Genomic DNA, 25,607 nt, shown 5'->3' with positions numbered 1-25,607 from the left:
TAGTGAGAAATGTAACAAAGACACCCACACATGGGCTGTGGGTCAGCATCTGAAATTTTTAGAGATGTCAACTAGCAACCAGACTCTACAGTTAGTGTTTAATGAGTAAGCAGGATACCCCAAAATGCACACTAGGACCCTTATCTATGCCAGATGGAGAAGAGGTCCAGGTTAAAGGGGACAGGATTTGGCATGTTTATTTTTAAAACTTTTGTGTGTGTGTGTGTGTGTGTGTGTGTGAGTGTGTGAGTGTGTGTGTGTAAGTGCATGTGTATGAGTGTAAGTGTATGTAGGAGTGTGTGCGTTTAGTCAAGAGTGTGTAGCATGTGTGGTGGTGTAGAGGTGAGGGCATTGTGGAGTCAGACCCCTCTCTCCTCCTTCCCGTGGGTTCTGGGACAGAAGTCAGGTCTTCGGGCCTGCACAGCCAGCATACTACCTGTTAAAACACTCTCCTCATTCAGGAGCTGCCACGTGACTTAGCTCCTTCAGTTTACCAGGAACTAGACAGACTGGCTGGCTTGTTTAGCAGGTTTGGAAGCTCTGAAGAGAAGAACTGACCAGTTTAGGCCACTCAGAGCATTCTCTGAATGGCACGGACTTCTGTGACAGTGTCTACAGAGACCCTCATCTCCTACCAGAAAAGCAAGGTCCAGGGTTTAACCATGGTGGGAGCCTGGGAATGAATCTAGAGGAGACAAAGGGTAGTGTCCTGGGAGGGGACACGGGCATGGGCTATCTGCCCTGACTCCCAAACTCACCTTGGTATCAGCTCTAATGCATAAGCTCATGGGATGGCTTCTTTTTTTTTTTTTTTTTTTTTCCCCCGAGACGGGGTTTCTCTGTGTAGTCCTGGCTGTCCTGGAACTCAATCTGTACACCAGGCTGGCCTGAAACTCAGAAATCTGCCTGTCTCTGCCTCCCAAGTGCTGAGATTAAAGGCGTGCGCCACCACCGCCCAGCATGGGATGGCTTCTTAAACACACAGGACACTATTTTGCAGGAAGGGAGAGAAGGCGCCAGGGGTGTCTATGACTACGGGAGTGATCGGTTCAGGGAGGGAGCGAGCGATGTTAAGACAGACAGGAGAGAACCCACTGTCTGACTATATAAGCATATGCCTCAGGAGGCCCAGAGGTTGTACTTTCAGTCAGCAAGACATAAGGAAGAAAGTCTTTGGTAACCTTAGACGCCCCGGAGCAGGCAGTGTCTTCAGTAGATGAATGAGGACAAAAGATATGGCCATGACACTGGGCCCTCATCCTTGGGGACAGTGACATCCTGGCATTATCAAGGGGGATCACTGTAAACGTCAAAACCTGAGGTACAGAATTCCCAGTACAATTCCAGTGATCCCAGGCAATGGCTTGGAAGCCACAGCATCCCCATCCCCGTGTGCTGAGAGAGCTGCTAGAAAACTGAGGTGCCTTTTTTCCAGTTCCCAGCTTTGAGTCAGTTTCCTGACACACTGGTTAAAGGGAGGGGTGAATATCCCCTGAAGGAAGGATCCTACAGTGTGATGCTTGCGCAAGCAATGACTAACTGTTCCCAAAGCCCTCAACAATGGGACTACCTGTAAAGAGGTGCCCCCAGGCCTTAGGAATACTGTTGGTACAGTCTTAAACACCACTTATCCTATGACATGTAAAAGGCCATCATCCTCCTTTGCCACTTGCAGGAAGGCCCAAGTCCCACACACAGTGGATCCCAGAAATAGAGAAGAGAGTGCATCCTACCATTATTTCTCTGGTCTGGATGCAAATTGGGGCCAAACTAACAGCCAGCAGAACCCCCACCACATACAAGGGCTTTTATGGATGCAGTGAAAGCTCTAGAATTTTCTACTCTCTATCTCTTCCTTAAGAAAAACCCAGAGGAGACCACACCCCCAGAAGAATCTCCTCTAAAGGTCATCTCCATGGCATTCCATCTGTGGTACCTGTGGGCCCCTGCTAACAGCAGAGGCACCATGGTGGACAACAGTGAGCCACTTATAACAGCATGGCTCTAAGAGAAGGTATGGGTTATCATAGGAACAGAAAGCATGGCTTCCAGCACTTGGTTTGTTGATCACGTAGAAATCTTTTCAAACCCCAGACACAAAAGCAGTCTGTTGTGAGCAGGCAGGAAGTAGTACTCACCATGTATCGTCTTGGGGCTACAGTCACTGCCCAGCTCCATGTCACGTGAGACCACAAATATTAGGACATAGGTTGCAGGTTTGAATGTGAAATGTTACCCATAGGCACAGAGTCCAAACATCCGGTCCCCAGACAATGGCTCTGTTTTGGAAGGTTGAGGAATGTTTGGAAGGCAGACCTTTGCTGGAGGGAACATTACTGAGGCTAAGTCTACTTCCTGTTCCCTCTCAGCTTTCTGATTGCTGAGGCAGCACGATCACACCTTACCATGCTCCACCACCACCAGGATGGACTGTACCTCCTCCAACTGTGAGCCAAAATAGGCCTGGTGTGAGATGGCACAGAGGGTAAAGACATTGGTCACCATGTCTGGTAAACTGAGTTTTAGTCCCAGGACTCACATGGTAGAAAGGACTAACTTTCTAAGTTAGGACTAACTAACTAAGTTGTCCTGTGATCTCCACATGTGCTCTTTAGCATGTACACACATGCATGCATGTGCACATGCACATACATACATACATACATACAAATGTAATACTTTTGAATAAGTGAGGCCAGATAAACCCTTTCTTTAAAAAAAAAAAAAAGATTTATTTCATCTATGTGGTTACACTGTTGCTGTCTTCAGACACACCAGAAAAGGGCATGGGATCCCATTACAGATGGTTGTGAGCCACCATGTGGTTGCTAGGAACTGAACTGGAGCCATCTCTCCAGCCCAAACCCTTAATTCCTTAAGTCCATAATACATATGACTCACTCGACATCCGTACACCTCTGTACTCACCCAATACATGAACGACATCATGCTAGTGGGTCCAGGGGAAGTGGGTAATTCTCAGTAAGGACAGCAGCAGAGGTGGGGGAATCTAATGGACAGACAATCATTTCTAACCCTCACTGCCAAGGTGAACAGGAAGAATGGCTCCAAAGCAATCCCTCTCAACACTGAAGGAGATCCAACCTAAACGTCTGGCTTCCTCTGGACTTCCCAAGCTACAGCACCAACTAACACATATGAGGTTATCAGAAAATGGGAGGCAGGAGAAGGGGAGGAGAGGAGGAGATTCAGGGAGATGCTTAGGGGTAAAGAGAACGTTCACCAATCATCCAGACCCCCCCCCCCCCACATATTCAGTTCTTATCACCCACATTAGGCAGCTCACAACTGCCTATAACTCTAGCTGCATATAAACTCACACAGGCACACACATATATGCAAATAAATGATTTCTTTAAAAGAGAAGAGGAAGCAAGAGGGAAAGAAGAGAGAAGGGAGAGGAGAGAGAAGGGAGGGAGAATGGGGTGGGAGGGGAGGGAGAGTAGGGAGGGAGGGGAGGGAGACAGGAGAGCAAGGGAGGAGAGGGAAAGAGGGGAGGGAGAGAGGAAAGGGAGGAGGAAGGAAGTAAAAGAAGAAATGGAAAGTCAAGAAGCTAGCTTTTAGTAATTAAAAGGAAAAAAAAAACCCTCAAATTTGTGCAGTGTATAACTCAATCCCTTCTGAATGAATGGACACCAACATGTGATCATGAAGAGATAAATCTTTATTTCACACTTGCAGGGTGTAGTAGCATCAGTGTTTTTACAAAGTGTATAGTCACAGGAACACAAAACAATTCCAAGCACGGCCATAACGGATGTTCAGGTCCTCGGTCCCCACTCCCACTGTACACACAATGTAATACTGGAGGTTTTTTTTAAAAAAAAAAAAAAAAAAAAAGGCCATATGCACAACACCCTCAGACTGAGCCCTCATCAGGTGTCTAATCCCAACCAGTGTGATTTCTGTGGTAAACACATCTTAAAAAATAAAACAAAACACTAACCGTAACATGGTATAAGCATCACTGGGTACCCTGAACATCTCCCCTAAGAGTTCTAGTCCTTGGTTTCCCCGCCCCCCCAAATAAATATATCTGCATCCCCTGTGCACATTCCTGGAGTCGAGTAAAGCAGCTTGGTGACATCACAGGTTAAGGGTTATTATGAATTAATAGGTCAAGCAAGACCTTGGTCTCCAGGTCTCCTGGGAGAAAGCTGGGTAGTTCCAATCCAATGGGTCTCTCTCTACTCACACTTACGAGCCCTGCCGACTCATCCCAGGGGCCTGCGGAGCTCATGGTAGGGGCCCCTCAGCTCCAGGGTGGAAAAACCCAGCTGTTTCACTAGCAACCCAGGGCTACGAAAAGAGGAGGCGGGGAGGGAAGGCTCTGCACAGTTAAGGCCCCACGTCATACACCAAGAGAAAGCCAAGAGTGATTTCAGATGACCGGAAGTCCAGACTGCTGAAGGGAAGCAATTGAAGTTCTCAGTAGCAATGCCTCCAGGGCAGATCTGTGGATACCCGCTCTACCATACACCTATGCTTATTCATCTTGCTTGTTTTATGTGTTTCACATGTGAAATGCCTGGCTAAAGAGAGGACATTGCCACAGGGAGGCAGGGGACAGCAAAACGGAGGACATTAAGAGCAAAGGGCACTTGTGTCTGGTTCCTAATTTTCCTGCACTCCTGGCTAGTGGTCAGCTTAATTCTGTCCCTGTATCTCTGGGGTGGGGGTGAGGGGGAAGACAAATGTACACTTTTAAAAATAAAAACAGGAAGCTGGAGATGGAACAACAGCAAGCTTGGTGGCTCAGTGCCAGTCACTCACAACCGTCTGCCACTCCAGCTCCAGGCCTCTGGCTCCCTAGGCACCTGCACTCATGTGCACATGCCTGCATGCAGACACACAGACCAACACATGATTAAAAATAAAAAAATTTGAGTAAAGGCGCTTGGCAGAATATGAGTTTGATCCCAGAGACCCACAGGAAAAAGAGGATCTTCCTCTGACCTCCATATAGTAACACACACACACACACACACACACACACACACACACACGCCTTTTAAAATATACATTAAATAAAAATGTCAATTATTTTTAACCTGTGTGCACGGTGTGTGGATGTGTGTATATGTATGCATTTGTGTGTGTGTGTGTGTGTGTGTGTGCACACCCACGCGCCCGCAGGTGAGTGTACACCCGCACGGGTAAGAGGAATGTTACACACTTAAAGAGAAGTGGCCTGCACAATATACAGAACCTTTTCAGACTTTGACTCAAACAAAGATAAAACTGTAAAGATGCAGTTCCTCAAGAATTTAAAGAACTGAGCACGGGAAAGCAGACAGATCTCCTGGACTTTTGGGCCAGCTTGGTCTACATAGTGAGTTTCAGGTTAGCCAGGGCTACATACTGAGACCCTGTCTCCAAACAACACAAAACAAGCCAACAAACTGAACAGAGATCAGTGGAACAGGGAGCGGAGGAAAACAGCACAAGAGTAAGCAAGACAGATACTTGGCAGCAATGCAACTACACCCCCAACAGCTGGATTCAGAAGGGAAAGGGGGTGCAGTACACCTGGAACTGCAGAAACAAAAGTGACTGTAAGAGGCTGGCGTTGCGGATCTGGTGGCACAGCTGCAGAGTCCAGAAGAGTCTGAATTACAGAACAGCTGACCTCCTTAGGAAGACTGAGTCAAGGAGGGAAGGAGGAGGAAGTGTCATGAACACTGCGTGCTAACACACTGGAGAGCCCGGATGGCATGAAGGTGAAGAAGCAGACTAAGATCAAGGAGAGAGGACCTGAGAAAATGTGGCATCGCCATTTCCCTTCTATTAGGATACAAGGCCTTCAGAAGAACAGGCAGTCTCTCATCTCATTAGAGAATTATTTATATTACTGCATGTGCACTGGGTGGAAGTGTGGGCACACACGGCACCGTCTCCATGGGGGACAGTTCTGTGGAGTCAGTTCTTTCCTTCTGTCATGGGTCCCAGAGAGGGAACTGAAGCAAGGCTTGTGAGGCGGCCTGCTGAGCCAACTGACCGCTATTTTTCCTTTCTGTGAAGTCCTGAGATCAAACCCAGAGCCTCACACTTACGAAGCAAGCTATCTCTCACCGAGTGGCAACCCAACCCCATTCTGTTAACAGAAAATCATTTGGCAAAGCAGAGGGTTCAGAGAGGATGAAGGAGCCAGGTATGGTGACACATGCTGGCATCCAGCTCTCGGGAGACAGAGGCAGGAGGATAACTGCAAGTTGAAGGCCATCTGGTATACAAAGCAAGACCCCACCTCAAAAAAAGAAGAAGAAAAAAAAAAAAAGCAAAAACAAAAAAACTGAAAGCCACCATGGGTGACGTGCACACAGATCAAAAACGGTATCAAAATGAGACCCAGGATAGGTCTAATGCCCTGAAGAGAAAGATCCAGAAATAAAGGAACTAGTAGGAACAACAGGAATGGCAGGAGTTGAAAGGCTACCAGTAGCCCAGGAGGGTTACAGTGAGAAGGCTCACTCAGTCTGATGAATTCCAAAGCTGAGGAGAACAGAAAGAGCAGGTGCGACCCCAAAAGGGTTGAATCAGCAGAAATGGAAAACATGGAGCAAGGGCCTTCGTGAGGCTGGAGGGGTGGCAGGTGGGTGCCCAGAGGAGGTCTGGGGGAGCACGGTGGTGAGTTGTGGTCTCCCCTAGAATCCCAACAGATGTAAAGTGGTCTTTACAAAATCTCTCCCGGTGCACAGAAATTCTGTCCGGGGTGGGAGGGGAATGAGACCATCACAGTATCAAGACACAGATGTTTCTCCTTCCCCCTCCCCGCCCCCAAAGGCAGATCCCAGGATGGCCTCAAACTCACTACTAGCTTTGAACTCCTAATTTTCCTGTCTCTATCTGCTGAGTGCTGGGAATTACAGGTATGCTTGCTTGCTTTTATTTATTTATTTAGGGACCAGATGGTCCCCTGCCAATACACTACCTACTGGGAGACAAGAATAAGTCAGTGGCCTCCTGCACCCATTAGACGGCATCATACCAGATGGAAAAAAGGTGAAGAATCATCCCCCATTTACAGAAGCAGAGTGTGCAGAGGACACTCAGGCACTCGCCAGGAAGGTGGCTCTTAGTCACAGGGACATCTGGGCTGCGCTGGAGGGCAGCCCGCCACCCACTGACAGTCCGCTGGGTTGGCTCTCTAGGCAGTTGTGCTTGGCAATGTCCCTTAGCAGGCAGGTCTCGGTGCACTGATTAACACATTAACATTACACTTGCGTGTTCACTGTGGGTACGGGCCCAGCGGTTCTCTCAGCAAAAAAGCCTTGAGGTAGATACAAGAAGTACAGCGAATTCTGGGATGGTGGAAGCTAAATATCTAGGGGGACTTGTCACTGCCAGGGTTCAACCCTCTCTCACAAGGCAGCATGAAGTCCTGCTTCAGACAGAGGACTCTCAGCTACCCAGATGCTCTTAAACACACCTGAGTAGAGCCTTTTCCTAAGATCAGCTAGCTCTCTGCTATGCGAAGGGCAAAGGCTAGACAGGCCAACAAATCTGGCACTACATAAGACAGCTCCTTTCGTTTTTCTTGTGGGTCTAGAAACCCTATGAATGACCCTGTGCTTCTGTGGCCAAAGGCCAAGGTAGATGGGTTCGAATCCCTCCCCCACTCCCCCAACCCCAAGCAGGAAAGACAGTCCTGTCTTTCCACAGCCAGGGCCTAGGGCAACCTGCAGAGGCAGAGCTGGGCCATACCATATACCTGTGGCAGCTTCAACTTTCCTATGGATAGACAAGAAACCTCAGCTCTCACCAAAATCTCAGACCCAAACCTGACGTGATGGGTAGGAGGTGCCAACCTCTGAACTCAATGACTATTAACAGATGACCTCATGTACTGAGCAACTGACTCTCTTAGAGGCCTCCCCTCACCTATGAGTGAACTGAAGCCTGCTTCAAACAAGCAAACTACTTTGAAGAGAATATGGGACTCTGAAGTCTTGATTATCTGCACATAGAATCCAGTGTTCACTGTAACTTCTAAAGATACTAAACCATTGGGCTGTAGGATGGATGGGTTTTAGAAGGACGTGGTTAGCTCTCCTTCACATACTGAGCTGAGTTGGGACCTGAAGTCAAGCACCATCTAGGAAAGTATTTGTCATTGTGTTTTTAAAGATATCTCGTCACATCCGTGTCCTCCCTCACCCCCCAAACACGGAAGCAGCTTGTCCTTAATCATCTCACAGACTACACAGAACCAGGGACTCAGAGTTACCAAGTCCTCAAGGTATGGCAGTCACCCCCTACCACAGTTCCCATGATTTTGTCTCCAGCCATCCTGGTCCAGCCACCCAGCACAGTAATCAGCATCCCTCAAGGTGCAGACAGGAAGGGCCCCATGATGCAATGGGGTCTGTCGATGTCCTCAATAAAGGTGAACTTGATTGACAAGTAAGAAAGGAATACTCTCCTCTGGCAAGCAGGGAAGGTACCTCTCAACATGGCCCATGCCCAAACCAACTATCTCCAATCAAATAATTCCAGAGCCCACCCAAGCCCTAGCCAGGGCTAGTCCCACAGGAGACAAGCCACTCCCTGAGTCTGGTCAAGAGGTACCCTTTCCAGCCATCCCACACCCTGCAAAAGGACCCCCTCTCTACAACAGCTGGAAAACAAATGTGTGTTTGCATTTATGTGGCCAAGCGGACCCACAGGTGTATTGTCAAAAAGCAATTGATTAGCTGAATAGTTAAACCTGCCTGAACTTGCCAGGCAGCCCCACTGCAAAACACTGTTCCCAGCAGGCTATGGCCAAAGGGGTGCTGGCAAGGTTGGGACAGAGCAGGAGATGGAGGGTCCTAGGCCAGGGTAGGGCAGGGCAAGGTAGGGCCATTAGGGCAGGTTTATGAAGCCCGCCACAGGATGAGTTCTGTGATTTCTGCCCTGCTCCCCAACCTCATGGGTATCCCATAATAGGCTGTACCTGGGCTAACGTACACAAATGTAGCCTTGCCTACTTGGTAGAGTCCAGCAAAGAAAGGGTTCAGGAGATAGGCTGCGACATTCCAGGGGAAGATCTGTCCTGCGTGAGTGTGCCCGGAAAGGATCAGGTTTATATCTGGCCGAGCCTGGAGGGCTCTCTTGGCAGCCAGAGGCTGATGGGCCAGTAAGATGGTGGCATCATCTGGGCTGCAGCCCTCCAGAGCCTTGTCAAGGTCCATGCCATGCCCAGAGTAGTGAAGGATGTCGGCTTCTATGTCATCCACACCCGCCAAGCAGACCCATTCTTTATCTCTCCCATCACTGTCCTGGTCCCTGGGGACAGTAATCTTCACATTCTCATTATGTAGGGGCCGGACATGCAAGGATTCCAGCAGTGTGAACCAGTTGCTGACGTCCGATGTATAGTACTCGTGATTACCTGTGACGAAGTAGGTGCCAAGGCGGGAACGGAGCTGGCCCAAAGGAGCGACTGCCGTCCGCAGGATGGAAGCCTCTGAATCAGAGAGGTCACCCACGATCACCGTGATGTCTGGGTCTAGCCTGTTCACCATCCTCACAAACATCTCCATCTTGGTCCTGCCCACTGTGGGCCCCAAGTGAATGTCCGAAAGGAGGACAATCTTGAGGTTATTCATTGAGGGGGGCAGCTGATGGATGGGCACCTCCACGGTTTTCACCACTGGGGGCTGGGCAGCATTCAGAAGGCCAATGGTACTGAGCACAGCTGTCACGGCCACCGCCAGCGCAGGCCTGAGCACCAGGTGCCTTGTCTTGTCGAGACTGCTCACCACCCTACCACTGCGCCAGGCTAAGAACTGGTAGACCTGCTCCATAGCGTTCAAGACACAAAGGAAGAAAACCATGATGATGTAGGCACCCAGGCAGGAGTAGGCTGCTAAGGAAAACACGTAGGGTTCCTCGGCCACCAAGAAGAGCATGGTGAAGAAACTGGAGTGTGCCAGGGCCAGAAATGCCATGACAACCAGCTTCCAAAGCTGGAAACAGGTAGATTCCACAGCAGGGGAATGGCTGAGGTCGCTCACTGTGCTCCGCCAGATGTACGAGGAACCAATGAGCATGATCGAGTTCACAAACAGGGCCAGCTGCAGGCGGAAGAGCCAGCGCCAAGCCTGGAGCTCAAGGGTCTCAGCCAGAAAGGAACGGGAGAGGATCATGGACACGAAGACTGTGGCCGCAGCCAGGGCAGCCTTGGAGCCCAGCGACAGCTGCCTGAAGAGCGCCATTCTCTCAGCTCCTGAAGAGTCCCCCAAAGCTCAGGGCCGGTGGGCTCTGGGAGGCAAGTGACTTCCTGAGAAAGGACAGTGGCCAATGAGAGACTTCCAGGTCAGCTCCGCCTGCAACCAGGAACTGGCATCAGCTTTCTGGGATAGATCATCAGAGCATCCTCATTCCCATTCAACCAAAGCCCACAGACTATGGGACACGGCTCCAACCTGCCTCAAATCCAAGCCACCCAAACACCACTGAGGTGCCAGGCTTCATTATTAAAACACACCGCAATCACGATGTGATACACTTGGGGGGCAGTTTTCTTTCTCTTTTCCTTTTGTGACAGGTCTCACGCGGTCCAAGATGGCCTTGAATTCACAGTGTGGCCAAGGATACCCTGAACTTCTAATCCTCCTGCCTCCACTGAACAGGTGCTGGGGTTACGGGCATGCTCTACCACGCAGTTGGTTTATGTGAGGATGGGACCCAAGGTTTTATGCATACTAGGCACTAGGCAATCTACTGCATCTCCAGCAATAGCTGCCGCCACCGTGTTAACAGCGTTTCATACGGTTAAAGGTTCCCCACAATAGGCATGAACCATATTCTCATATATTCGTGTTCTCTCTGTCTCTCTGTCTCTCTGTCTCTCTGTCTCTCTCTGTCTCTCTCTCTCTGTCTCTCTCTCTGTCTCTCTCTCTCTCTCTCTCTCTCTCTCTCTCTCTCTCTCTCTCTCTCTCTCTCTTTCTGGTTTTTTGAGACAGGGTTTCTCTGTGTAGTCCTGGTTGTCCTAGAACTTGCTCTGTAGACCAGACTGGCCTCCAACTCACAGAGATCCCCCTGCCTCTGCTTCTCAAGTGCTGGCAAGTGTAGGCTACGTGCCCCTCTCCCTAGGCTATTTTCTTTTTTTAATAGGAAAATTAGCCGGGCAGTGGTGGCGCATGCCTTTAGCCCCAGCATTTGGGAAGCAGAGGCAGAGACAGGCGGATTTCTGAGTTCGAGGCCAGCCTGGTCTACAGAGTGAATTCCAGGACAGCCAGGACTACACAGAGAAACCCTGTCTCGAAAAACCAAAAAAATAAAAAATAAAAAATTATGGGCTGAGCCGGGCGGTGGTGGCGCACGCCTTTAATCCCAGCACTTGGGAGGCAGAGGCAGGTGGATTTCTGAGTTCGAGGCCAGCCTGGTCTACAGAGTGAGTTCCAGGACAGCCAGGGCTACACAGAAAAACCCTGTCTCGAAAAACCAAAAAAACAAAAAAAAAAAAAACCCAAAAAAAAAATTATGGGGTGGAGAGATGGCTCAGTGGTTAAGAGCACTAACTGCTCTTCCAGAGGTCCTGAGTTCAATTCCCAGCACCCACATGGTGGCCCACAATGATCTATAATGGAATCCGATCCCCTCTTCGGGTGTGTCTGAAGACAGCTACAGTGTACTCACATACATGAAATAAATAAATCTTTAAAAAAATATATAAATAAAATATCCAATTTAAAAAAATTATAATAATAGGAAAATTATTATTCTAAATAATCAGTTGTTAGCATGTAGTCTGGGGAAAGTCTCTCATGAGTCAAGTGTTTTCATAACAATAGTAAAGCATCATTGCAAATGTCATTACATGTAAACACATAACAGGAAAACATCATTTTCACACTTCCAGTGAGTGTATAATACATTTTTTCAAAGACACCAAAACCTGAGTTGACTGCAGACTGCAAACGGCAACAAAAGAATCTGAATTCTGGGCCTGGGGATGTAGCTGGGTTTGTAGAGCACCTAGCATGAACAAAACCCAGGTTCCATACTCAGCATCATAGAAACAGGCCATGGTGGTACACTCTGGTACTCCCAGCACCCGGGAGGTAAAGGCAGGATCGTCAGAAGACCAAGAATATGTTTGACTACATACCAAGTTTGAGGCCAGCCTGGGCTTCTTGAGAACCTGCCATTAAAAAACAAAAGAATGGACTTCTCTTAAAGTAACTCAGCTCTAGCCAAAAACTGAGACATTTCTTCATACAAGTGTATTGCTTATGAATGTGCAATCAATCGGTTAACGACTTCCTAAGAAGGCAGGAGGGAACTGGAAAGATGGCTCATCAGTTAAGAGCATTGACTGCTCTTCCAGAGGACCCAAGTTCAATTCCCAGCACCCATATGGTGACTCACAACCATCTGTAATGGAATCCAATGCTCTCTTCTGGTGTGTGTGAAGACAGCAACACTCTACTCAAATACATAAATAAATAAATCTTAAAAAAAAAAAAAAAAGACAGGAGGATCTCTGACTTTCAGGCCAGCCTGCTTTACAGAATGAGTTCCCGGATGACCAGGGTTACAAAGAGAAACCCTGTCTTGAAAAAGCAAAAAAAGTACACGTTTTAATTTTTAATTTAGGTCTAAAGTTTGAGAGTTACTGTTGCAGATACAAACAAACAAACAAACAAAAATAACAGAAAGCTAGTCGAATTGACTGGGCTCTAATCTAAATGCTCAAGGGGGTGATATCCACATAGTTAAGAATTGCTGAGGCCAGCCCGGCAGTGGTGGCACATGCTTCTAATCCCAGCACTTGGGAGGCAGAAGCAGGCAGATTTCTGAGTTCGAGGCCAGCCTGGTCTACAGAGTGAGTTCCAGGACAACCAGGGCTACACAGAGAAACCCTGTCTCGAAAAATAATTACTGAGGCTCTCACAGAGCAACCTCTCTGGGTGGGGCTCTCCCAGGGCACCTTCTACTTCTCACTTGGTGACTTACATCAGACTGGTGACCTCCATAAATCCTTATCTCTTCCTGCTTATCCTGACACTGAAGACTTATGGGTTCCTCTCTACCCTACCTGTCGGAACCTCTGCCCACTGGTTCTCAAGACGGCAAACTCTGATGGACCAGCCGGCCTTCATTTTCTTTTTCCTTAAATGAAAGCATTTTTTTCAGCAACTGTTTTTCCAGAAACTTAAGTTTCAACTCTGGTTTTAGATAAAGGCGTGCCATTTCCAAGAGTGTAACTGTTTTCAAGTCGTAGGGCTCAAAGTCTACTAACACGTACTTGAACTTACCCACGACTCAGTTCATCTAGAGGGCCCCAAGCCGACTCGCTCAAAGTGCAAAAGAGTAGGAGCGGCGTTCCACCACGCCCTGTCCCCTTCGTAGGTTCGGTGCGGACCTCCCCAGGTGCGTGTCCCACGCGCCTCAGTCACTGCCCTGCCACCCAGACCTCGCCTGCTGCAGTTTACCTATTTCCACCCTCCACCCGGCACTGCCAAACCCTCAAAGAGGAAAGGCTTCCAGCAAGTCGATGAACACCTCAAACTAAAAGCAACCAGCAGGTGGCTAGCGAGAAACGCGAACTGTGTGTTTGAAAAGGGAGAAGTCTCTAAAAGCAAATATTCCTGTGACCCCACTGCAGGAGCCTCTGCCTGACCCCATTTTTTCCTTCCGGAGCGCTCCGTGAAGCCCGAAGTCCGCAAGGATCGCGCCCCACGCCACTGCCCGCGGAGCCCTCTCGCAGCTCCGCGCAGCCTGAAGCTCCTCTCCCCAGAAAACGAAGCTGGAAAGACTCAGGCGCACCTCAGCTAGCCCCCGACCGCGTTGCACAAACGGGAAAGCAGGTCCATGCGCAGGGGACCGCCGCAGCGGAACCCACGCGCGCCAGCAACCAGGAAGGACGCGCGCCCCGCCCGTCCGTCCCGCCCCCTACGGGAGGCTGGGCCACTGCCTGCGCCTTGGCGGCCTGTGGGCTCCGAGGGGAGATCGAGGGTAACCCGGATCCTCACTTTGCAGAGCAGCGGCTTTCATCGGCCTCTGCCCGCTTCCCAGCGGCGGAGCGTCCCCGCGCGGTGGCACCGCAGACTTACATAGACGCCGTGCGCAGTGCCCAGCAGCTGCAGCAGTGCCAGGAGCGGGAGCAGCGTACACAGCGGGACCCGGAGCATGACCGCGCCACGATGGGATCTTTCCGCTTTGCAGTGGGCGCACTGGCCAGCCGCTCTACCTCCGGGGATTGCTGAGGACCCTCTGCCAGGACCCGCCCCAGGAGGACCCGCCTCCAGCTCCGCCCCGCCCCGCCCCGAGACTCAAGGCTGGAAGTGGAGGTCCAACCTCTGCAGGCCACGTGACTCCGGAACCGCTGTAGTCTAAGCATCTCCCGCGTCTGTGTGTCCCTCCAGAATGACGGGACCCCTGAACGAGCCTTGATGAAGCTCAGGGGCTGAGCATCCACAGGGGCTTCCAGACTGTCCTGGCTGCCTGAAAAGAACTGAGCAAAGAAGAGGAAAACAGCCAGTCCTCAGTGCTCTGGACAGTACAAGCCAAGCCCCTAAAACTCTCCCTAGCACGTGATCTAACACTCACAAGGTCTGGTCCACAGGCCAAGCGACTTAAACCTGGAAATGCAGACCAGAAGCCCTGAAGCCCTAGGACAGGACCCAGCTCCGAGTTGCTGTGCAAGCAAAGTTGAAGAAGCCCTGTGCTAGGTTACAGAGGAATTCTAAGTGTGACTCAGCTGTGGCCCAAGTTATTTAGAACTGCCCTGAATTTTAATGAATAGCACTTCCCTCAAGCGATTTCTGATCTTCCTGCCTGCTGCCTCCTGAAATGTTGGAAATATAGTCATGGGTCACCACCTCTGCTGTAAGTTGAGGTTGATTTAAATATACATAAGATTTTTCCAGCTTTAATGAATTGGAATCAGTAACAATATTCATTTATTTTAGGCATTGTCTCATTTTATTTATTTAATCTTAGTGCTGTGGGTGAGTCTCAGGTCTTCATTAATTCTAGACAAGTACTCTACCATTGGGCCATACCCCTAAATCCCAATTTTGTTCATTTCTTTTTTTCTTTTCTCTCGTTTGTTAGTTAGAGACAGCTTTTCAGTGTGTATCCTTGGCTAGCCTGGAACTCTCTAGAAGATAGCCTGAAGACTGGGCTGGTAGATGCTTTTAGCAATAGAGGGCTTGGGGTGGGAAAGGAGGTGGGGTTCGATGGGACAGGACAGGACATCACACACACACACACACACACACACACACACACACACACACACACACACTGCAGTGAGAATCCTCAGAACCCACACAACGCAGCAGTCCTACAGTGAGATGGGAGAATCCTGAAATCTGTGGCCGGGTAGCTTGGTTTATGCAGTAGGACACACTGCCTTAAAGCAGGTGAAAGGCAAGGACACCTGATGTCGTTCTCTGACCTCTGCATATACACGATGGCACACACACCTGGGCACTCACACACACATGCAGACATATATACACCTAAAAAAAAATAAATATCCTAAATAAAGCTGTTCTTTACCATTTAAATTTAAAAAAAAAAAAAAAAAAAAAAAAAAAAGGATCTCAAGGCTGTCCTTGGACTTACTATGGCTTGGTCATTGTTTTAGTTCTATAAAACAGGGCCTTTATGATGCAGCTCTGGCTGTGCTGAAATTCTGTGTGAAACAGAGAACTTGCCTGCCTCTGCCTCCTCAGTGCTAAGATGATAGGTGTATACTGCCGTGTCCACTCTCAGTGTATTTTGGTAGCTAGAACATGTAGTTAAATTATGTTATTGACAGACTAACTCCTTCACCAGACTCAATGATCTCCTGTCATCTTCTCACCTGGATCTCGTTTGTCCATGACAGTTCTGTCCTTGATGGTCTACGCCACTGGTGTGGTAGCTTACACTTAAAATCATTAAAGCTCCAGAGGCTGCAGGATTGCCACAAATAAGAGGCTAGCCTGGGTTACACGTCACTCTAGATAGGCATCTCTAGGCCTGATGTCTCTTAGTAATTTTCCACACACCATGCCCCTCGCTCTGCACACTGGCTGCGTGCTTATTATAATTGTATACTCTGCTTAGGGCCCAGCCAGACAGTTCTCTCTCTCTCTCTCTCTCTCTCTCTCTCTCTCTCTCTCTCTCTCTCCTACTGCAGTGGTGCCAAACCCTATTTCAGTAGTTGAATAAAGTCTTCTTCAAGATATAATGTGCAAGAATAAGTTTCTCTCGGGGCCAGGGAGATGTCACAGAGGATTAAAGCTGGGTGCTGTCAAAGTCCGTTGAACGGTGAAGAGAAATGGTTCCATTGAAGTTCAGCTTGGCAAGTCGTTGAGTTTACTGGGGTTAATTACTGGGTGACTACTGGAAAGCACCTGCCTTGGAGCAAGTGCTACCTGTCCACACATGGAGGAGGAATGTGTCACTGAGTCCTGACCCCCAGTCAACCTTCCACTTCCTACACTGTCAGCATTACACAAGACTATAGGCAGTGAGGGCGCAGACATGCCTGGTGGCTGGAACCCTAAACATTCCGGATCTGGTGGCCCTCTCTGCAGACACGTGACCATCCCCATTACACCTGGCTACTTTTTGTTCTATCACTGCATGACCCAGGTACTAGGCCGGGCAGTGGAGATGCACGCCTTTAATCCCAGCACTTGGGAGGCTGAGGCAGGCAGATTTCTGAGTTCGAGGCCAGCCTGGTCTACCGAGTGAGTTCCAAGACAGCCAGGGCTACACAGAGAAACCCTGTCTCAAAAATAAATAAATAAAAATAAATAAAACAAAACAAAAAGACCCAGGTACTGTTTGGTCCCCTCAGCAACTTCTGCTTCCTGACGGTGACCATGTCATTCCAAAAGGAAATAGTGACACCAGAATACTCCACTCCTTCCCCTAAGTCTCCTTCTACTACCTCTTCAACCGTGTACAGCCTTTGATGGGGTGACTGTAGGTCTGATTCCTTTCTAAGCTCTGGGATACTACGTCCAAACATCAGCTGCTTATTCCTCCCACTGGTAATGAATCTGCACAGTAACCTCCACCCTGAGCTGAAACATAGCCATCCTATATGGCTATAAACACAAATGCACATTCACCTACCTTAGCCTCCCCTTGGTGCCAATGACTAGCCAGCCACAGGGTTTGCCCTGATGTACAGAAATCTTCACTTCTAGAGTGAGCCTTAAATCCAGTTAGAAAGTAGTTGGTTGCACCCATACCTGCCATGCCACTGGTGCAAGCAGAATGGCTATCGCCCATGTTAGTAAGGGGGTATGTGGGATCCAGAGCTGCACAGGGCTGACAGCAACAGTTCTTAGCAGCCTGTACAGTGTCTTCTGGTATTATTTATCCCAGCTGTATTAGTCAGGGTTCTCTAGAGTCACAGAACTTATGGAATGTCTCTCTACATTGAGGGAATTTATTGTGATGACTTACAGTCTGTAGTGTAACTTACCCAACCATGGGCAGCTGGGGATGGGAAATCCAATAATCTAGGAGTTGCTCAGTCCCAGGCTAGTTGTTTCAGCTGGTCTTCTGTAGAAGTAGGTTCTGCCAGATGTGCTGGCAAGTAATACAAGCGAAAAGTAGTGAATCTTCCTTCTTCCAGTCTTCTTATATAGGTCTCCAGCAGAAGGTGTGGCCCAAATTAAAGGTGTATACCACCACTTTTGGATCTGGGACTTGCTTTGTCCCAGGATGACCTTGAACTCAGAGATCTTGCCTCTGTTTCCTGGGAGTAAAGGCATGTGCTGCTACCTTGCCTGGATCTAAGCATTTCATGGCCACTATGGCTCAAGATCTCCATGATAAGATCCAGGTTAGAAGCTTGTGAACTCCAGCCTCAAGAGCTGGATCATAGGTGAGCCCTCCAGTTCTGAATTGTAGTTCATTTCAGATATAGTCAAGTTGACAACCAGGAATAGCCATTACAATAGCCATCAGGAAGAAAGCCTCCAGCTCTGTCCCAGCTTGACGTCTCTGTGCCCTGCAACCAGAGGGTATAGTGTTTGGGCAATAAGGAGTTGTCGTCCAGTTCTGGTGTGCAGCCATCAACAATGGCAACTGCATCTATTATAGGTTCTCAGGGACCTTCTTAGCCAGCAATTCATAATGAGGTAATCCTCCCCTGTTACTGGGATTTCCACTTAACATCCCTGTGGCTTCTGGGTGTGTCTTTTCTCACTTTAAAAAATTATTTTATTTTGTGTGTATGGGTGTTTCGCCTGCATGTATGTCTGAATACCATTCGTGTGTGCCTGGTGTCTGCAGAGGCCAGGAGAAGGTATCAGACCCCCCTGGAACTGGAGATGCTAGAATCTCCATGGGGTTCCTGGGACTAGAACCTTGGGCTTCTGGAAGAGCAGCCAGACCTTTCAACTACTGAGCTGTCTCTCCAGCCCCTTTTTCTCACTTAAAAAAAATTGTTGCATTTATACGTGTTTGTGTGTTTGTGTGTGTGTGTGTGTGTGTGTGTGCAGTTCCATACATGCCAAAATACACATTCGGAGTTCAGAGGAAAACTTAGAGTGAGTTCTCTTCTTCTACCATGTAGGTCACAGAAATCAAACCCTGGTTGTCAGTGTGTTGGCAAGAACTTTGCCTGATGAACCATCTTACTGGCCCCATTTTAAAATATATTTTTACTTTTCCCAGTTAGAATCTCACTCTATCCCAGACTGATATGGAAGCTCACCACGTAACTCAGCCTGGTCTGGGCCTCACACTGGTTCTAAACTCAGCCTCCCAAGTGCTGGGATGACAGATGTGAGTCACCATGCCTGGATGAATTGAACTCAGGACCTCTGGAAGAGCACTCAGTGCTGTTAACCGCTGAGCCATCTCTCTGCCCCCGCCTGGCTGATTTTTTAACTCTCCTTTGTCTTTTTTTTTTTTTTTTTTTTTTTTTTTTTGAGATATGGTCTCACTAAGTAGCCCTGGCTGGCTTGGCCTGCCTCTGCCTCCTGAGTGCTGAGATTAAAGAGTACACCAACATGCCTGGCTCATTTTTAACTTTTAACTATTTTCATTGTTCTGTTGGATGTCTTTCTAGACTGTGTTTTAAAACTAAGGCTAGACTCCTGAGGCCCAGTCTTCTTTCAAGTCAGTATGAAGTGTACTTGAGCCAGGCGGTGGTGGCACACGCCTTTAATCCCAGCACTTAGGAGGCAGAGGCAGGCGGATTTCTGAGTTCCAGGCCAGCCTGGTCTACAGAGTGAGTTTCAGGACAGCCAAGGCTACACAGAGAAACCCTGTCTCGAAAAACCAAAAAAAAAAAAAAAAAAAAAAAAAAAAGTGTACTTGGGATTCAGTTCTAAAAGTATATATCAGCAAGGTCCAAGACAGCACGAAGAGATCCCACCACATTGATTATTCTGTCAAAAGAGCAACCTTAGGTAAGGTAGCTTAGGTGAGGCACTCGCTACTGACCTGCCCACGGGTCAGTCAACGGGGTCTACAAGGGAGAGAGTGGGGATGGAGGGGCAAGAGATGCAAAGAATGGAGACAAGGCGGGGTGTCTGATCAAGTCCCGTTTATTGAAATGTAATTATGGATATATAAGCACAAGCAGGGGGAGTGCAGGTAGAGACACAACCACGAGTGCCTTGCAGCTGGGGGGGCTAAACCATAAGTCCAGGACATGTCAGAAAAACAAGATGTTCATCAGAGTGTGCTCACTGTTGTGGGCTGTTTGCAAAAACATCATGCTAGAAAAACAAGTCTCTTGTCAGGGTGGAAAAGTATCAACCTTCAAATATATGGCCTGAGATGGCTGCAAAGATGATAGCCGCTTTCTGCTAGGAGTCGGCTCCCAAACACTACTTTATGTAGCCCTCTGCTATCTGTAGCCATTCATCATGGGCCGTCTGGGCTCTCCATTCATTTAAAATGGCATTTTAAAGGGCTTTGGCCTAGACAAATAATCTCTCCCCTTACAGGCTCTTATTTCCTGAGCCACACTAGATTGTGTAAAATTCAGTAATGGTGGTATACAGGGTGTGGTCAGTAGGACACTCACCTCTGGCCCTCTTTCTTATAGTGGAGGATCACAACACCATACTGAGAGATGGTGCTAAGGGGCCACCCCTAGGACAAGCATGGCCTCTACCGTCTGTAGCATCCTCCCCCCACCTCCCTCTACTGCTGGTGCTTTGTGGGTACTGAGTTACGGTACACCTCGCTCCAATACTGACTGAAGCTTGAGGATTCTGCACATCATTAGTAGGGAGCCAATAAATCTGAAATTCAATGTGGAGCCACTCTTGGCCCTGGAATCTGGCTTCACACAAATCTGGTCACATTTGTTTGGGAGTGACCCAGGCAGGCCTTCTCTCCGTCTGCACTGTGATTGCTTTGCAGCTTCTCTCAGTCCCCACTGTGATTGCTTTGCAGCTTTACAAACTGGATTTGCTTGCTGGTCCAAGTCTTTCAGGTTTGCCAATGCCTTTCTTATCTTGTAAAGATTAGATTCCACGGAGGTCTGGGCAAAGCCCACTGAATTATCTTTTCTTCCCCGTTAGCATTTTGTCTAGGCTCCGCCCCACAGTTACCTGGCAACAGCCAGGTGTGTCTGACTTGCTATAAAAGGGGCTACTTGGCCTCCTCCTCCATCTCTTGCCTTCTTGTTCTCATTCTATTCTCTCCTTCCTGCTCCACTCCCCCCCTCCCCCGCCCCACATGCTCATGGCGCCTCTCTCTCTCTCTCTCTCTCTCTCTCTCTCTCTCTCTCTCTCTCTCTCTCTCTCTCTCTCTCTTCCTTTCTCTGTCTCTCAGCCCTCAGCAACCCTCTCCATGCGCTGAATAAACTATTTTATACTATATCATCGTATGGCTGATCCCTCATGGGGAAGGGATGCCTCGGCGTGGGCCGGCAGAGGCACCCCTTTCCCCTACACCTTACCGCACCTCCACCAAACATATTCGTTCTCCTTATTTATTTTTATAAAGCACAACACCCCCTTCCTGCCTCTCATCTTTTTTTCTTCCCTAGTTTTATTTTTATCTTATGTGTTTAGGTGCATGTATGTCTGTGTAGCGTGGTGTGCCCAGTGCCCCTGGAGGCCAGCAGAGGGCACTGGATCCCCTGGAGTTGGAGATAGTGTTAGCTGCCATGTGGATGCTGGGCATCTAAACCAGATCCAGCGCTCGTCTCCAGCCCTCGTTTTTCTTGTTTACATAGGCTCTCACTATTAAACCAGGCTGGCCATGTGATTGCTTCCTGGCTTCCTTACAATCTTGTTCCACGCGACACATATCTGGAAACTGCAATTTAGTCGGCCAGCCATTTGGGAATCTCTCTGTAGTCGCTTGCTTACTTAAGCTCACAGGCTTTTAATTATAAAAGTGAAGAGATGGTGGTCCCTGATCCCTGAAGAAGTGGACTTTGCTTTGGCTGAGAGCTGATTACATCTCTAGGTTATATGTTAACCCAGCGTGCACCATTCCTTGATTCGTGCACCATTCCTTGATTCTGGTATAGTCACATGATGAAATGCATCTCTTATACATTACCCCCGTCGGTAGTTTGTGATCACCTTGGGACAGCCATTTTCTTTATTGCACATGCATGTGGAATAACCCACTGGGTTTTATTTATCATTCTTTGTTTTATTTGTTTGTTTGTTTGTTTGTTTGTTTTTGTTTTTTCGAGACAGGGTTTTTCTGTGTAGCCCTGGCTGTCCTGGAACTCACTCTGTATAGCCCAGGCTGGCATCGAACTCAGAAATCCGCCTGCCTCTGCCTCCCAAGTACTGGGACTAAAGGCGTGCGCCACCACTGCCCGGCTCCTCTACTCAATGTTTTGTTTTGTTTTGTTTTCCTGTGTTCACTTCCTGTCAACTGGTTGCTTGCTCGGCCTCTTGATCTCTGGTAGCTTTATTTAATCCTGTTTGCAACAGGCAGAAAGCTTTTGGATTGAAGATGGGTGCTAGGACTGAGCCACGCCACAACGAAAATCAGGTTTTCCTAATGAACACAAACTCGGGGTTCACAGTGTGAGCAAATATCCTGCAACATTTCCCCCTTTCTGTCTAAATAAAAAAGGAAAGATTTTATATTTACAATAACAAAGCTATTTCAGCCAAGCTTTCCACAGTGTCCAGCGTGGTTATATTTGGCAGTCTTACAAGTATTATTTGAGCAGCAATTTTAATGTCCTGAGCAGCCTCTAGTCCGAAGCTGATCTTTGGGGTGGTGTTTGTCAGCTTAGTGGCAATCCTGACTAAGTAGAACACAACAGTCAACAAAAAGATGTCCACTGTTTGTGCAGAACCTGGTGGCGGAAGAGGCATGGGGCATCCTGCTCAGTGGTTAGCATAACCACAATCCAGATGGATTCATCATTGCTGGGCCCCATCATCTTCTCAGAGACCTCAAAGGTTATCAGGGATAGTAGAAAACGTAAACATTTAAAATGCCATATTCAGCAGATCCAAAAAGGGTTGAGGACCACAATCTGTTAAGAACATCTGAGGTACACAAACTTTGCTCCTAGTTTCCTGCTTCAGACTCAAACCTGAAGACTCGTACAGGAAGCTAGATGAAGCTTCTTTCCAGAATTAGTCAGTATTCTGTATGACTACTAGTATTGTGACAGAAAGGTTATATATTTATAATGATCTGATGAATGTTGAGATAATATTAATACCTTAAGAAAAGTTAAAGTGTCAAACAAAAATCAAAGATTGAGATTAGTGGCAATAGAATAGTACCTTACCCCTTATGTTTGTTTTCCTGTGTCCCATACCAGGTGGCTCTTTCGATATGAGACAGAGATTTTGGATTTTTCTTTAAGAAGCATGTGTAGGTTTAGAGGAGAAAGCCATACTCCAATCCCAAAGCCAGCTTTAATTTTTAATTGAATTGGGATCACATAAAGACCATTTGCCACGTATGTCTGCACAGGGTAACAGAGGCAAGCTGGAGGTGGGAAATACCACTTGGCTAGCTTACTCTTTTTCTTGGGACATTTTCTCTCAATGGTTTGTTCTTTTTATCCAAATGGTTCATTTGTTCAGGGGTCTCCAGATTCCTTAGTTGTATGCTTTTATTCTCTTGGAAAGAGAAAAACAAAACCCTGCCCCTATCCTAACTCTGGGGGTTTCCTTTTTGGCAGGTTATATCTTTCCTAGGGTGAAATGGTTTTTGGCAACAGTGAAAGTATTACCTTTCAATTGAAATAAAAAAAAAGTTCTTTTGAAAATTTGAAACTAAAACATGCTGTATAAATGTATCTATAGTTCCCTTTCTCTTTATATATAAATTCAAAGTTCAAATATATTTATTTTTAGATCACAAAGGACATTCACTTTGAACTTCAGCCTGCCTTTTGGCAGTGGCTTTTATATTTAAATCACTATAATTCTTCTGTGCCTGTCTCTGCCTCCCAAGTGCTAGGATTAAAGATGTGAACCACTGCCTGACTATGGAGCCCTTATAATAGTCATTATCATAGGGTCATCCTGGTCTAATTAGGTTCTCCATCTTCCCTTATTTCATAGTGTTAGGGGTAAACTTGCAAGTTTTTTGAATGTGCAACCTGTTATCTTGCTGATTTATTCTGAATTTGTTCCCTGGCAAATTTTAATTTTAGTTAAACATAATACCAAATTGTGCACTATTTCATTATTTTCAGACATTTTGTCTCTCTTGCCTGTATGGGCTACATAAAATTTGATGTCTTTGCTAAGTTTCCTAGGTTTTACCTTTCTATTTATGTCCACCCCAGGACCAGATATCTTTGCCATTTATCTGCCAGTTAGTGATTTTCCATTTTGAGAACCATATAGCTGCTGTACCATCACACACCAGCATGAATCAGAGAAGATAGAGATTTTCCTTTTGCTTTCTGAGTTGTTTGTCTTATAGCCAATAGTGCTACACTGATTTTGTGGTCCTTCCTCAGTGTTGGCCATTCCATCCCCTATAGGCTGCTATTTTCCATTAGTTTTGATTCCACCGGTGGTTGATGAACCATCAGCAAATGATGCATTAGCCGAATGTTGTGATCCTTCTCTTGGTCACCACAGTTCAATAGGTGCCTCTTTCTTGGGGGGTGGGGGGTGAGAAGTTTAGGGATGAGGATGATAGGCAAGGGAGCTATTTTCTCTGTGAAGGAGGGTGCACACCCTTTGCTACCTCATCCTGGTCACGAAGAATTCACACAGGTACCAGTTCCACTGTAATACCTTCCCTTCTATAGCTAAGCCTTCAAACGACTCTACCTTCAAACAAATCCAATCCATCATTGTAAGGCACGCACTTATGACCGTAAAGTGGTTGGCAATGACTGAGTATAAGGTTCTCCATGCCTCATAAAATGTCCAGATATGTTGCTCAAAGAAAGAATATTTATTTTCTATATATGGAAAGCGTTTGCAAGTCAACAGGCAAATGTTGGTAGACTCCTTTTTGCTTTATGAAGACATGTTCCCACTTTCCAAGTCACCAATAAATATAATATTCATAATTAGGATATCATCTGGTTCAATATTAGTCAGGGTTGCATGACAGGGATGAGCTTACCACCCGTCACAAAAGCTGCTCTTTGTCCCTGTCTCCACTGGAAATTAGCTGCGTTTCTAGTAACCCTGTAGAGGCTTTTTATAATAATCTGTAAATATGATATGTGATTTCTCTAGTGTACAAACATACCAATTAGAGTCTATATCTGAATTTTTGTTTCTGGATGGTGGAATTAAAGGCGTGCACCACCACCACCAGTTCACCGTAACTCTAGAATTTAGAAAACAACTAATTTATAGAGATCCACCTGTCTCTGCTGGGATTAAAGGCATGGGCTACCACTTACCACTGCCCAGCTCAAATATTTTATCTTAGCTCCAAATCACTCCAGCTCTTAGAGATTTAGAAAAGTTGGAACTTAGAAAACAAGTAGGAACTGTAGTGACCCTTTGAATTTACTTAAAACATTTTAAATCTCTTAACTGTGTTTTTCATACAAAACAACAAAAACTGATGTCCAAGGTGGCATGGGTCACTTGGCAATCTACAATCTAACATTCTAACATGGAATTAAGACACATGGTTTAAGAAAACCCATCTTTTTTTGTTTTGTTTTGTTTTGTTTTAAGATTTATATTTATTATATATGAGTACATTGTACACACCAGGAGAGGGCATCAGATCTCATTACAGATGGTTGTGAGCCACCATGTGGTTGCTGGGGTTTGAACTCACGACCTCTGGCAGAGCAGTCAGTGCTCTTAACCGCTGAGCCATCTCTCCAGCCCCCAAGAAAACCCATCTTTTGTTTCATGCCAGTAAGGCAAGTTTGCCTTTAAGTAAATTATCATTCAAAGATAATATAATTTTTTAATTTTGTTTTTTTTTTTTTTTTTCATGCCTGACCAAATGAAAAGCATTTGTTAGTCTTTATAAGTTAGTTTGGACTGAATGACCAAGCTGTCTGATGAACTATTGTGGAGAGTTTTGGGGCTGCTTCGCAGGAATTTGACATTGGGCCAGAACAATCCAATTTTGAGCTAGAACAAAGAAGTAGGCTTCACGAAAGAATATGACTTTGGGCTAGGACAGGGAAGTAGGCTCAGATATCTTGGTCACCCTGATAAGCCCTTAGAAACAGTGAACAGAAATGG

The 25,607-nt window shown here is 47.1% G+C and overlaps 2 protein-coding genes across 4 annotated transcripts in view; both read right to left on the bottom strand.

Annotated features, from left to right (window-relative positions):
- Nucleotides 1–14,211, bottom strand: part of Glb1 (galactosidase beta 1) — a 69,934-nt gene extending 55,723 nt beyond the window's left edge. Inside the window, exon 1 of the mRNA XM_034484082.2 lies at nucleotides 14,067–14,211. Coding sequence (XP_034339973.1) covers nucleotides 14,067–14,144 — 78 coding nt within the window. The 5' untranslated portion in view covers nucleotides 14,145–14,211. The remainder of the gene's footprint in view (nucleotides 1–14,066) is intronic.
- Tmppe (transmembrane protein with metallophosphoesterase domain) lies at nucleotides 8,737–14,209 on the bottom strand. Of its 3 annotated transcripts, none has more exons than XM_034484083.2 (2): nucleotides 14,067–14,209; nucleotides 8,737–10,331 (listed from the first exon to the last, which is right to left on the bottom strand). In XM_034484083.2, exon 2 carries the CDS (start codon nucleotides 10,218–10,220, stop codon nucleotides 8,877–8,879), a length of 1,344 nt encoding a protein of 447 aa, XP_034339974.1. In that variant the 5' UTR covers nucleotides 10,221–10,331; nucleotides 14,067–14,209; the 3' UTR covers nucleotides 8,737–8,876. The 3 variants fall into 3 exon arrangements, with proteins under 3 accessions (XP_034339974.1, XP_076773595.1, XP_076773596.1); XM_076917480.1 differs by lacking the exon at nucleotides 14,067–14,209 and adding an exon at nucleotides 13,780–13,891; XM_076917481.1 differs by lacking the exon at nucleotides 14,067–14,209 and adding an exon at nucleotides 13,269–13,408.
- Nucleotides 14,212–25,607: the final 11,396 nt, after the last annotated feature.

The sequence above is a fragment of the Arvicanthis niloticus genome, chromosome 21 (genome assembly GCF_011762505.2).
Source record: "Arvicanthis niloticus isolate mArvNil1 chromosome 21, mArvNil1.pat.X, whole genome shotgun sequence".
Lineage (NCBI taxonomy): Eukaryota > Metazoa > Chordata > Mammalia > Rodentia > Muridae > Arvicanthis > Arvicanthis niloticus.
This window is presented reverse-complemented; position numbering and strand designations above follow the sequence as displayed.

Excerpts from the sequence above, each read along its gene's own strand:
- Tmppe (XM_034484083.2), bottom strand. The coding sequence starts at position 10,220 with ATGGCGCTCTTCAGGCAGCTGTCGCTGGGCTCCAAGGCTGCCCTGGCT.